This window comes from Phalangium opilio, unplaced genomic scaffold (assembly GCF_054372755.1).
Source record: "Phalangium opilio isolate 3A_F unplaced genomic scaffold, DU_Popi_V2 ptg000046l_1, whole genome shotgun sequence".
Classification (NCBI taxonomy): Eukaryota; Metazoa; Arthropoda; class Arachnida; order Opiliones; family Phalangiidae; genus Phalangium; species Phalangium opilio.
In genome coordinates, this window is record NW_028324169.1 from 6,615,529 (window position 1) to 6,630,198 (window position 14,670).

General features: G+C 38.9%; 1 protein-coding gene and 1 non-coding gene across 2 annotated transcripts; one reads left to right on the forward strand and one right to left on the reverse strand.

Annotated features, from left to right (window-relative positions):
- Positions 1 to 4,744: 4,744 nt before the first annotated feature.
- TRNAI-AAU (transfer RNA isoleucine (anticodon AAU)) lies at positions 4,745 to 4,816 on the reverse strand. The gene has a single exon. It is a non-coding gene; the product is annotated as a tRNA-Ile (tRNA).
- A 5,278-nt stretch (positions 4,817 to 10,094) lies between these two features.
- Positions 10,095 to 11,696, forward strand: LOC149676480 (uncharacterized). Its single transcript, XM_089838613.1, has 4 exons — positions 10,095 to 10,521; positions 10,588 to 10,973; positions 11,058 to 11,273; positions 11,496 to 11,696. Exons 1-4 carry the CDS (start codon positions 10,386 to 10,388, stop codon positions 11,694 to 11,696), a joined length of 939 nt encoding a protein of 312 aa, XP_089694739.1. The 5' UTR covers positions 10,095 to 10,385.
- The last annotated feature ends 2,974 nt before the right edge of the window (positions 11,697 to 14,670 follow it).

Consider the following 14,670-nt stretch of genomic DNA (forward strand, 5'->3'; position numbering starts at 1 on the left):
TTTAGCAGAGCGTGGTTTCGATCCACGGACCTCTGGGTTATGGGCCCAGCACGCTTCCACTGCGCCACTCTTCTTACATGATCATTGTATGAACAAACTAACTTATATCAAAATAGCAAGTGCTATTTTGCTTTAATTTAGCAGAGCGTGGTTTCGATCCACGGACCTCTGGGTTATGGGCCCAGCACGCTTCCACTGCGCCACTCTGCTTACATTACCATTATATGAAAAACTAACTGATACCAAAATAGCAAATGGTACTTTGCAATAACATAACAGAGCGTGGTTTCGATCCACGGACCTCTGGGTTATGGGCCCAGCACGCTTCCACTGCGCCACTCTGCTTACATGATCAATGTATGAACAAACTAACTTATATCAAAATAGCAAGTGCTATTTTGCTTTAATTTAGCAGAGCGTGGTTTCGATCCACGGACCTCTGGGTTATGGGCCCAGCACGCTTCCACTGCGCCACTCTGCTTACATTACCATTATATGAAAAACTAAGTGATACCAAAATAGCAAATGCTACTTTGCATTAACATAGCAGAGCGTGGTTTCGATCCACGGACCTCTGGGTTATGGGCCCAGCACGCTTCCACTGCGCCACTCTGCTTACATCACCATGATATGAAAAACTAACTGATACCAAAATAGCAAATGCTACTTTGCAATAACATAGCAGAGCGTGGTTTCTATCCACGGACCTCTGGGTTATGGGCCCAGCACGCTTCCACTGCGCCACTCTGCTTCCGTGATCATTGTATGAACAAACTAACTTATATCAAAATAGCAAGTGCTATTTTGCATTAATTTAGCAGAGCGTGGTTTCGATCCACGGACCTCTGAGTTATGGGCCCAGCACGCTTCCACTGCGCCACTCTGCTTACATGATCATTGTATGAACAAACTAACTTATATCAAAATAGCAAGTGCTATTTTGCTTTAATTTAGCAGAGCGTGGTTTCGATCCACGGACCTCTGGGTTATGGGCCCAGCACGCTTCCACTGCGCCACTCTGCTTACATTACCATTATATGAAAAACTAAGTGATACCAAAATAGCAAATGCTACTTTGCAATAGCATAGCAGAGCGTGGTTTTTATCCACGGACCTCTGGGTTATGGGCCCAGCACGCTTCCACTGCGCCACTCTGCTTCCGTGATCATTGTATGAACAAACGAACTTATATCAAAATATCAAGTGCTATTTTGCATTAATTTAGCAGAGCGTGGTTTCGATCCACGGACCTCTGGGTTATGGGCCCAGCACGCTTCCACTGCGCCACTCTGCTTACATGATCATTGTATGAACAAACTAACTTATATCAAAATAGCAAGTGCTATTTTGCTTTAATTTAGCAGAGCGTGGTTTCGATCCACGGACCTCTGGGTTATGGGCCCAGCACGCTTCCACTGCGCCACTCTGCTTACATTACCATTATATGAAAAACTAACTGATACCAAAATAGCAAATGCTACTTTGCATTAACATAGCAGAGCGTGGTTTCGATCCACGGACCTCTGGGTTATGGGCCCAGCACGCTTCCACTGCGCCACTCTGCTTACGTCACCATTATATGAAAAACTAACTGATACCAAAATAGCAAATGCTACTTTGCAATAACATAGCAGAGCGTGGTTTCTATCCACGGACCTCTGGGTTATGGGCCCAGCACGCTTCCACTGCGCCACTCTGCTTCCGTGATCATTGTATGAACAAACGAACTTATATCAAAATATCAAGTGCTATTTTGCATTAATTTAGCAGAGCGTGGTTTCGATCCACGGACCTCTGGGTTATGGGCCCAGCACGCTTCCACTGCGCCACTCTTCTTACATGATCATTGTATGAACAAACTAACTTATATCAAAATAGCAAGTGCTATTTTGCTTTAATTTAGCAGAGCGTGGTTTCGATCCACGGACCTCTGGGTTATGGGCCCAGCACGCTTCCACTGCGCCACTCTGCTTACATTACCATTATATGAAAAACTAACTGATACCAAAATAGCAAATGGTACTTTGCAATAACATAACAGAGCGTGGTTTCGATCCACGGACCTCTGGGTTATGGGCCCAGCACGCTTCCACTGCGCCACTCTGCTTACATGATCAATGTATGAACAAACTAACTTATATCAAAATAGCAAGTGCTATTTTGCATTAATTTAGCAGAGCGTGGTTTCGATCCACGGAACTCTGGGTTATGGGCCCAGCACGCTTCCACTGCGCCACTCTGCTTACATGATCATTGTATGAACAAACTAACTTATATCAAAATAGCAAGTGCTATTTTGCATTTATTTAGCAGAGCGTGGTTTCGATCCACGGACCTCTGGGTTATGGGCCCAGCACGCTTCCACTGCGCCACTCTGCTTACATGATCATTGTATGAACAAACTAATTTATATCAAAATAGCAAGTGCTATTTTGCTTTAATTTAGCAGAGCGTGGTTTCGATCCACGGACCTCTGGGTTATGGGCCCAGCACGCTTCCACTGCGCCACTCTGCTTACATTACCATTATATGAAAAACTAACTGATACCAAAATAGCAAATGCTACTTTGCAATAACATAGCAGAGTGTGGTTTCGATCCACGGACCTCTGGGTTATGGGCCCAGCACGCTTCCACTGCGCCACTCTGCTTACATGATCAATGTATGAACAAACTAACTTATATCAAAATAGCAAGTGCTATTTTGCATTAATTTAGCAGAGCGTGGTTTCGATCCACGGAACTCTGGGTTATGTGCCCAGCACGCTTCCACTGCGCCACTCTGCTTACATGATCATTGTATGAACAAACTAACTTATATCAAAATAGCAAGTGCTATTTTGCATTAATTTAGCAGAGCGTGGTTTCGATCCACGGACCTCTGGGTTATGGGCCCAGCACGCTTCCACTGCGCCACTCTGCTTACATCACCATTATATGAAAAACTAACTGATACCAAAATAGCAAATGCTACTTTGCAATAACATAGCAGAGCGTGGTTTCTATCCACGGACCTCTGGGTTATGGGCCCAGCACGCTTCCACTGCGCCACTCTGCTTCCGTGATCATTGTATGAACAAACTAACTTATATCAAAATAGCAAGTGCTATTTTGCATTAATTTAGCAGAGCGTGGTTTCGATCCACGGACCTCTGGGTTATGGGCCCAGCACGCTTCCACTGCGCCACTCTGCTTACATGATCAATGTATGAACAAACTAACTTATATCAAAATAGCAAGTGCTATTTTGCATTAATTTAGCAGAGCGTGGTTTCGATCCACGGACCTCTGGGTTATGGGCCCAGCACGCTTCCACTGCGCCACTCTGCTTACATCACCGTTATATGTAAAACTTACTAATACCAAAATAGCAAATGCTAATTTGCATTAACATAGCAGAGCGTGGTTTCGATCCACGGACCTCTGGGTTATGGGCCCAGCACGCTTCCACTGCGCCACTCTGCTTACATGATCATTGTATGAACAAACTAACTTATATCAAAATAGCAAGTGCTATTTTGCTTTAATTTAGCAGAGCGTGGTTTCGATCCACGGACCTCTGGGTTATGGGCCCAGCACGCTTCCACAGCGCCACTCTGCTTACATCACCGTTATATGAAAAACTAACTTATACCAAATTAGCAAATGCTTCTTTGCAATAACATAGCAGAGCGTGGTTTCGATCCACGGACCTCTGGGTTATGGGCCCAGCACGCTTCCACTGCGCCACTCTGCTTACGTCACCATTATATGAAAAACTAACTGATACCAAAATAGCAAATGCTACTTTGTATTAACATAGCAGAGCGTGGTTTCGATCCACGGACCTCTGGGTTATGGGCCCAGCACGCTTCCACTGCGCCACTCTGCTTACGTCACCATTATATGAAAAACTAACTGATACCAAAATAGCAAATGCTGCTTTGCATTAACATAGCAGAGCGTGGTTTCGATCCACGGACCTCTGGGTTATGGGCCCAGCACGCTTCCACTGCGCCACTCTGCTTACATGATCATTGTATGAACAAACTAACTTATATCAAAATAGCAAGTGCTATTTTGCATTAATTTAGCAGAGCGTGGTTTCGATCCACGGACCTCTGGGTTATGGGCCCAGCACGCTTCCACTGCGCCACTCTGCTTACATGACCATTATATGAAAAACTAACTGATACCAAAATAGCAAATGCTACTTTGCAATAACATAGCAGAGCGTGGTTTCTATCCACGGACCTCTGGGTTATGGGCCCAGCACGCTTCCACTGCGCCACTCTGCTTCCGTGATCATTGTATGAACAAACTAACTTATATCAAAATAGCAAGTGCTATTTTGCATTAATTTAGCAGAGCGTGGTTTCGATCCACGGACCCCTTTGTTATGGGCCCAGCACGCTTCCACTGCGCCACTCTGCTTACATCATCATTATATGAAAAACTTACTAATACCAAAATAGCAAATGCTACTTTGCATCAACATAGCAGAGCGTGGTTTCGATCCACGGACCTCTGGGTTATGGGCCCAACACGCTTCCACTGCGCCACTCTGCTTACGTCACCATTATATGAAAAACTAACTGTAACAAAATAGCAAATGCTACTTTGCATTAACATAGCAGAGCGTGGTTTCGATCCACGGACCTCTGGGCTATGGGCCCAGCACGCTTCCACTGCGCCACTCTGCTTACGTCACCATTATATGAAACACTAACTGATACCAAAATAGCAAATGCTACTTTGCACTAACATAGCTGAGCGTGGTTTCGATCCACGGACCTCTGGGTTATTGGCCCAGCACGCTTCCACTGCGCCACCCTGCTTACATGATCATTGTATGAACAAACTAACTTATATCAAAATAGCAAGTGCTATTTTTCATTAATTTAGCAGAGCGTGGTTTCGATCCACGGACCTCTGGGTTATGGGCCCATCACGCTTCCACTGCGCCACTCGGCTTACATCACCGTTATATGAAAAACTAACTGATACCAAAATAGCAAATGCTACTTTGCAATAACGTAGCAGAGCGTGGTTTCTATCCACGGACCTCTGGGTTATGGGCCCAGCACGCTTCCACTGCGCCACTCTGCTTACAAGATCATTCACTGCAAAATTAAAATTCACTTTGACATCATTTTTGAACATATGAAGATCATTCCTGGTGAACCAAAGGTGATCTTGAAACGTTCGTGAGTGCTCTATTAACGTTAAAATACAATCTATTATTTTTGGAAAGTGATCTTTATGTGAATGTTGGTGATCCTTAAGCGTCCTTTAGCAGTCACACAAAAAAGTATGCGTTTGAACACTGACAGATCACTTCCTACATTAATTTCTGTACACTTTATAACAGTTAGAGATCAGCAAATCCCGTGTCTTGAGATCACTGTTAGTGATCTTAAGACACATTATAATTAGTTCTCCCTGCAGTAAACCCATGCGCGATTATCTGAGAAAGAGGCAGCGTGTACATTTTATAATTGGCCGCAGAGTAGAATTTATGCTTTGAATTTTTATTTCCGTTATGTTATATACATTCGGTTTTTCTGCATTAATAGTAAAAATCAGAATTACATTTAATTCTGGTATAATCAGGAATTCGGTATAATTTATATTAATTTTAAGGGCGTTGCAAAATGTTCCTGGCAAGAATACAGCAGCATTATCTGTTTCTAAGTTCGGTCTGTTATTTCCTTTTCGTGATGTTCGATGTGAGAGTGACGTCACGTAAATACGACAGATTCGCGTTTCCTCGCTAATGCCTTTTTATTTATTTATTTCATTATTTTATTTATTCATTTATTGGCTAGGTACATTGGGTGCTATTTTTTTGCCACCATATGGAGTAGTATTTTTGGAAGTTAGGTTTTATTTTAAGGCTCGTCCAAGGCATTTTTAATTATCACTCCATTAAAATTACTCCACGCAAAATGCCAATGGAAAACGGCCTAATATAGAACCCCTTGCTTCTGCAAAATCCTCCCAACTCTTTTGCGACAAAAAAATGTTTTTTTTAAAGAATTTTAAAGGGGTCGGACATTGCCTATAGCGATATATGTACCGCAACTAAATATCAACTTATAAAGACGAATATTACAATATGTTTTCACCTATTTTATGGTGACTGACTGACACTAATAAATATACAGAAAAAACGCTATCGTTGGAGCGTTAAGGCTGCAAATTTCTTCGATTTAAATCATAAATGTCCAACCTCTCTTTTTTGCAGTATAAGATCTCTTTATTGTAAAGATACCAGACCCAGTTTTTACTCAAATAGTGGAAATTTTGTAAGGGCGTGGTCTTAAAAGCACCTGTGGAGTGTGGACTATAGGGAAGCGGCAGCTCCCTGCCTTTGGCTTTATTAGCGACTATGGGAAGATAACATGGAGTGCCAACTCTCTATAGGGGTTAAGAAAAAACTCTTTTTGTTCTCGGAAGCGCCTAGGACTCTAGGAATAGGGTAAAGGGCATTTTCGGTGATAGATTGCTCGGAGCGGTACAGTCGTCCGCGCGGTGTCCAAGGCCATTATTTCAGTATTTTTTATTAGGCTTAGTCTCTTAGAAGATTTGAGGAAGCACAGCCGTGGAACTCAAGCGTTTCCGTTCTGGATATGTGAGATTAATAATTATAAGGTGATAAAGTTCTAACTATTTGGTATTTAATTAGTTATAATTGTATAACGACGGCGATTGTTAAGATAGTGTGATAAAAGACTTTCTCCGTGTTGGAGTAAGCCTCGTCCGCTGCCCAGTATCTCAGTATTTTTTGATTATACTTAGAAGATTTCATCTTCGTCCTTAATTGTTAATAAAAACGTTTTGTGGAAACACAGCCGTGCAACTCGAATATTTCATTTCGGGGTAAGTAATTCATTTATTAAATAAAAACCAACCACGTGTGGCACGCCGCCATTCTCCTTATGCCAAGAGCCACCGCTAGAGGCAGTGCGTATTGACTGGCCTCCCGCGTGTTGTGAATTCTAGTTCCGCATGGCGTTTGCTTTTTGGCCCAAGGGGTTGTTACCGTGAATGACGGCTTGCACCATGCGGTTGGATTTGAATTCGTGTATTGTTAATAATAAGGTGATAAAGTTCTAAATATTTGTTATTTAGTTATGATTGTAACGACGGCATACATACCTTAAACAATAAATTTTAAGAGCAATGCCGCGTCTATAAGTTATGGTGTAATGAATAAAAATTAATTAATTAGCCTAGTTATTTTTTGAAGGCCAATAGTTTTGTAGTGGCGTTAAAAATGCATAGAAATCATGACAAATTTGCTTGCCAAATGTGTAGTTTCAGAACGGTTAGTGTAGCAAATTTAAATCAACATACAATTAAGCAACATAAGAATGAAAGCATGTTTAGTATTTCCTGTAGAGTTTGTCCTTATAAAACAAACAGTTATGGAGCTTTTAAGGTGCATTGCCGTCGTTATCACCGAAATATTTTGGATATTAATCATGTGGACGAAGCTGTGCCTGAAATGGCAGCTGAGGATGAAATGGAACTTGATGATGGTAATTACTCTGACCATTCAAATGAGAGTCCACCTAATAGTCCTAATCCTAACCCAATAATTGACGAGGATTTAAATCCAGGCTCTAAGTCCAAATCCATACAAGCGTCATTGGCTTATTTTTTCTTGAGATTAGAAGGCAAACACGGGCTTAGCAAAAATGTTATTAACAGCATAGCTCAAGAAATTCTACAATTATTTAATGACATTTCAGAAAATTTAAGAGATGAGATTTCTCGAGTTATGGAAAGCGTAGATAACAAAGATATTAAGGATTGCAAATTTGATGCATTATTTGACTTTTCAAGCACATTAAACAGAATGTTATATGATGCTGGTAGACAAAAATATTTTAGGGAAAATTTCCATTTAGGAGATGTGATGCCTTTGTATCTTGGCACGAGAAGGACTAAGGTTAAAGGGAGATTTGTACCTAAGAATGTTTATGCGTACTGCGTTCCTTTCTTGAATAGTATCCAAGCTTTACTAAGAACTCCTGATGTTAAATTTTGGGTTGAAAATTCTCACGACAGTGATTCAACCGTTATGAAAGATTGGTGCGATGGTTTATATTACAAAGAGAACGCTATTTCAAGGTCCAATTGCCTTCAAACTGTACTTCATGTCGACGATATTGAAACAGTTAACCCCATAGGTGTTCATAGGAAAACTCATAAGTTGACAATTTTTTCTTACGAGCTTGCGAATATACCTCCCCAGTTCAGGTCTAAATTGCATACTAAGCAACTCTTAGCTATTGTAAAGTCTGCGGATGCCAAGGAATTTGGTCTGAAACTAGTGCTTTCCGATTTTATTGAAAGCATGAACAATTTAGCCACTGGTATTGATTTGCTTGAAGATGGAAACGTTTTTACTGGAATGATTGTTGGTACTCCTGCAGACACTCCAGCATCAAACCAATTATGGGGTTTCAAAGAGGGAGTTGCTTTTGCTCAGAAATGCTGTCGAACTTGTCTAGGCGAGAGACCTGATATTTTTGAAAATTTCCGAGAGAATAATTTTCAGCGGCGGGAAACTGCTGATCACCTAGAAATGTGCGAAATTCTTTCTGAGTGTGAAACTGAAGTTGCTAGAAAGCACTGGAGTAAAGAATATGGGATCAATAGTCTCTCCCCCCTATTTTCAATTAAAAATGTGTCATTAGAGCTAGCCGTCCACGATCCAATGCATGTGCTTTTAGAATGAATAGTGTTAGTCACATTGAAAGTTATGCTTGCAAATTTCGTTAATGAGGAGAGTTTTTTTGATATAGCTTGGTTGAACGCCCAAATTGAGAGATATGATTACTCCTATCTAGAGAAAAAGAATAAACCAACCAGAATAGAATCTTCAAACTTGTCGCATGAAGGGCACATATCGCTCTCGGCATCTGCAGTTTTAACTATTCTAGAAGTACTTCCGTTTATTTTAGCATCTAAAGTAGCACCTGACAACCCGAAATTAAAAAAATTTGTGTTATTGGCGAAAATAACTTTTTTGAGTACATCCCCTTATTGTTTAGAGGAGAGTGCCGAACAATTAGAAAATGCCATTCAGCTGTATAATGAGACATTTTTGATCGAATATCCTAATGTTAATCTAAAACCAAAGTTTCACTATCTTGTGCATTTTCCTAAACAAATGAGGCTTTTCGGTCCATTAAGACACCAGTGGTGTATGAGATTCGAAGCGCATTTTAACGTTTTTAAAGGTCGAAAGTGGGGTTCTTTTAAAAACATTGCTCTTAGCATGAGTCGCTTTCATCTCTTGCGAAACTGTTTCTTTCAAAACAGTGTAAGTGGGGCTCCAAATAAAAATTTTTTGTACGGCTCTGATGAGGTAAACATAGATAGTGTAATTCTGCTCGGTGATCTCAGTGATGAAATTAGACATCTGATAACTCCTTTCTTGGATGTTGATGATTTACAAATTTATGTTATAAAAGAAATTGGGGTTCATGGTCATGTTTATAAACCAGGAACAGCACTGTCCTTGTCCTCTCTAACTAGCGAGATAAGGGAATTTGCAGTAATTCATGGTATAGTTGCAACGAAAAGAAAACAATTATTCATTGGCAAATCAACACAAGTCATTGGTTATCAGTCTCATTTACATGCTTATGAAGTAAGAGTAAATGATGATGAAATTGTTATACAAAGAGATCAATTAGAAAATCCATGGCCACTAACCCTTAGAGTACTAAATTTTAAGCATTTTATAGTAGATAAATATTCATGTTTAATTGAATAAATCTATCAACATTTAAGCGGCAATCAAAAGTAAAATTAAAGGGATAATGAAATAGAAAAACAAATTTTTAATTTATTTAGGGTGTTAAAATACGCTTAAAAACATCAATGTAATTTATCAAAACTTTCTCTTTAAATCGTAATAAATTTTGAAAGTTGTGATTTCAGCTCACTAAGCCTATTTTAATTTGGTACAAATTCTTAAGGTGTAAATTTCTTAAAAAAAGGAATGTACTTAAGTCAATGACCTGAACTCACTCTTTTCTCCGGTCAAAGCCCGCTTCAACGAGCGTTGAAGCTGGCTAAACCTTGACCGGGGAAAAGAGTGAGTTCAAGTCATTTTTGTCACCCCCCCTGATTGGCCACAGCAAATTCCTTTTTTTTATGCAAAACATTTTGTATCAAAATGGAGTTTGGCTTAGTGAGCTAAAATCACAACTTTAAAAATTTATCATAAATTAACGAGAGTTTTGATAAGTTATATTGATGATTTTATGCATAATTTAACACCCTTAATAAAAAAAATAGTTTTTCTATTCCATTATCCCTTTAAAGACTACATTATTACCTTGGCAATTTAGCTCTATTTGCTAGTACCCTGCACCATACCTGGAAATGTTAGATAGCCGAGGCTGTAACCGTGGCGCTTGTAAAGAATGCGTTGGAGAATGCCTTGAGTATGAAAAACCAAGAACGACTGAAAATAATGCGTGTTTGTATTGTGCCTGCCCCCCAACCAAGCATGAGAATGGTAATTCTTATTAATTTGATTCTGGATTATCATTTTTATTTAATTAATCTTCAAAATATTTTACAGCTTCACTGAAAATTGCTACACGTGAAACTGAAAATGTCAATATGGAAGAAGTCAACGTTACAAAAGATCTATCTATGGAAAATGACCCTTTAAAAACAGCAAATAAGCAATATAATGATGGAAAACACTCATTTAAGGAAAGTGACGAAGAAACGTCACAAAACACGGAAAAAAGTGTTGAAAATAATCGTCATGATGATCAAACGGAAATTTCAGCTAAAAATAGTCCGGATAAAGGTGAAATTGTTCAACCAAATGAACCAAGTTTTTCCCATGAGGACAAAAATCCGAAAAAACGTAATATTGACGATGCAAATCACCAGAATGAAGCAGTTTCTGGAGACAGTATTGTTCAAGTGTCAGGGAAATCCGCTACCAGATATTCGGTAAATAAAAATTTCATATAAAATTCATGGAAAGGATTGTGTTAACATTTTAGATTATAATATTTATTGTTTTTTTAACCAAAGGAATTGGATTTCCCGAAATTTTCGCCTTTGATTTTAAGTGCTTTGGAAACAGGCGTTCTCAACATAAATCATGACTATTGGAGTGCTTTTATCCAAGAATGCAGTGCTCACTATGTACGTGAACCAAATGTGTCGAATCAAATTGTTTACGCCAAAATTGGGATGCAAATGACAGCGCAATATCCGTGTATAAAAGCGCCAGGAACAAAAGCTTGGGTAAACCTAATTATATTGAAAATATCAAGAAAAAATAGAAGCGACACGTGGAATATTTAGACTGCGGGAGAGAAACAAAACTGAATCGCTTCTATTTTTTCCTCTTTATATCAGTCATATGAGATTTTAAGTACAAAATTAGTTCTCTTGCGGTTCGTATAATCGTTGGAAAAATACCGAAATAGGCTCAGATGTTTAAAATTTCAATCTAAATAATTTCAGAGTACTTTTACTTCCGCTTTAAGTTTGAGAATGAGAAAAGAAAGATGCAAACTAAAAGTTAATAGTAGAGCAGCTAAAGACCCCAAGGGTTTTCTTAAAATAGCAAATGTTGAAGTAAATGGGGATTTATTATCAAGACCAACTGAACCTGCTTGTAAAAAGAGAACCATAAGTCACAGGTATGAAAGAGTCGTTTTTTAACTGACATTTATCAGTTACGCTGGTTGTGCAATAATTTTTTTAATCCTAGTTATACTAGAGATAACTTCAAAGGGGTCATTCTATCAGGAGAAAAATATGATGAAGCTATAAGTAACATGAAAAAGGAGTATCAAAAGCCAAAAGTTGATTGGGGTTCAATGAGGGCATTGTTGCGTCAAACATTTGCAAATCGGTCTGGATACTTAAAAAGCATGAAAAACCTTGATATGAAGGAATTATTAAGACAGTATCCATGCTTCGAAAATTCTAAAACAGTAAGAGTTAAATATAAATCTATGCTTCCAAATATTTGCTTCATTTCTTTGAATTTTTTTTTAATTTCTATCATCTCTAGCTTTTGATTGAACTTCGTTTAACATTAGGAACAGCATTATATGAAAAATGCTTCAAAAACCTGGATGTGTTTGTGAAAGTTTTGCTTGAAATCACCAAGTCGGATCTCAGCTCAAAGGTGCGTCTATTGAAAAATCCCATAATTTTGTCTATAGCATATGTCGACTGAATTATTTCTCACCTCTATTCGTCTTTAGTTGGACCGTAAGCCATTTGAAGCCTGGCAAATGTTTGAAAATAAGGTTGCGGTGACAAATACTAAAGGACCGAAATCAATCCCAATTATCAAAGAAGTCTCGGTAAGAATAGCTTAATTTTCTGAACCATCATTTAATGTGATAATGGGCAGAAAAGTATAGCTTCAGGAACTCTTTATCTTCAATTCAAGAGAAAATTTCCTCAAGCTCTTAGTAACACAAATATAAAGATCATGTATATTACAGCCAGAAAAGTTTGAAGAAGAAGCATCTGATAAGAGCCATGGGCATGTAATGGCTCTTGTCAGTTTTGAAGGAAATATTCCGAAGCAAGGTGCTATTGTGGGACTAGGAAACATCGTCCAAATTACGGAAAAATATGTTGAACTGAGAAACATTCTACACTTAATAATTGCATACCATTATGCTTTCGAAATTGACTACCCAAAGCAATTTGTACAGGCAATGGGCCTAATGGGAAAATTTGTCTTGTCTCATAATTTTTATAAGCTTGGTACCAAAGCCATTAAGTTGGAATTAGAAATTTCTAAAATTTGGAAAAATATTGATAAATAAATGGTGTTTAAAATTGAGTCATGACCCAAATAATTTTTAAAGTGTAACAGAAGCGTTCTTATGTGTGTGAGTGATCTAAAATTAAGACAAATGCGATCTTTGCGGTCACTTGCAGCACACTGTCACATCGCTCTCAGTTGATCACTTAGTAACGTAAAAAGTACACTCTTTTACGCTTCCAGATTGCTAATGATGCACTGTCACATCGCTCTCAGTTGATCACTTAGTAACGTAAAAAGAACACTTTCACGCTTCCGGATTGCTATTGATACACATATTATAAGTGATCCCAACACGATCTAGTGATCTCAAATTGAGACAGAATTGACTAATCCGATAGTGATCCTTTTGCGATCTCTTAGTGAAAATTTATTTTGCAGTGTAGAGACACTGAACGTGATAGAAACCAGGCGGCTAAGGCGGCTAAACGCCAAGATCCTGAGTATAGAGACACTGAATGTGATAGAAACCAGGCGGCTAAGGCTGCCCGGCGTGAAGATATAGGTTTTAGAACGTCTGAACGTTCTAGAAATAGATCTTCAGCCGCAGATAGGCGAGCAAACCCTTCGCTTATAGAGCAGACCTATTTTGATAGCATAAAAGACGGCCCAACGTGGCCGTGTGAAGGATGTTCAAATCTTTTTTTAAGTCATCTGGCACCATTGTAAAGTCCATAGATTTTTTGTCAGTCCCTGGTATTGAACACAGAGAGTTGAATGATGAAATATTTTTGTGTAGTACTTGTAATAAAACCGTTAAGAGAAAGCAAATTCCAAAATTTTCAAGGGAAAATGGATTTGTGTTTCCTGAAATACCTGCGCAATTAAGTAACTTAAGTAATTTAGAAGAAAGAATGATATCACCACGAAGAATACCATTCATGCAAATAAGAAGGTTAGGGTGTGACCAACAACGTGGTATTAAAGGAAATGTGGTTAACGTCCCTATAAATGTAGAATCCACCGTCTCGGTTTTACCCAGGTTACCTCAAGACACAGATACTATTCAAATTGAGTTTATGAGAAGAATGCAGTATAACACACCCTATTTGTACGAAACTGTGAGACCCAAAGTCATTTTAGAGGCCCTTAACGTTCTGGCAAAAACGCCTTTGTATGTTAAACATGGAATTACCGTTAAGAGTGTCATATTAGACCCCATTCCTGAAGAACTTGAATTTATTGTTGACGAAAATGACCGTCAGGTAAATCAAGTTTATGTATCAGGAGATAATCCAGTAGCGCCAATAAACGCAGAGAATGATAGCGATGATATGTGGAATGAACCCAACGAAAGTAGTTCGTTAACAGTTGGGAATCAAGACACATTATTAGTTTCTTTAAGTAATTTTTTGCCAAGTAATACCATGCATGTGAAGTTTGCTCCTGGTGAAGGTCAAACCCCAATGTCTCTACTCTTTGACAAGGATGCGGAAGAATTGTCATTCCCGAGCATTTACGTGGGTCAAAAAATGAACCTTAAGGTTAAGGGAAGTTTTGGTGATATTTTTAAATGGGAGCTTCGTAATATTGATAGGCGCTGTGCTAAAAATCCTTCGAAATTGTTTTACTCTTTTGTCAAATTGGAAACCTTGAAAGTTAGTCAATCTATACAGGTTTGCATGAGGAAAACTAAAAGAACAGATGGGTCGAATTATACTGCTGGACATTTAGCTTCTGCATGTTCTCTTGATGCTTTAATTAAGCAGGATGATGGTTTTAGGGTTTTAGAAAGAGTACAGAGCTCGCCTTCTTATTGGCAACACAGACAAAAGGTATTGATGGGTATGATTAGACAGCTTGGTACGGCTACCTTTTTCATAACGTTTTCGGCTGCCGAAAGTAAAT

Excerpts from the sequence above, each read along its gene's own strand:
- LOC149676480 (XM_089838613.1), top strand. The coding sequence starts at position 10,386 with ATGTTAGATAGCCGAGGCTGTAACCGTGGCGCTTGTAAAGAATGCGTT. Across the intron at positions 10,522-10,587 it reads CCCAACCAAGCATGAGAATG|CTTCACTGAAAATTGCTACA; the intron begins GTAATTCTTATT and ends AATATTTTACAG. Across the intron at positions 10,974-11,057 it reads AATCCGCTACCAGATATTCG|GAATTGGATTTCCCGAAATT; the intron begins GTAAATAAAAAT and ends TTTTAACCAAAG.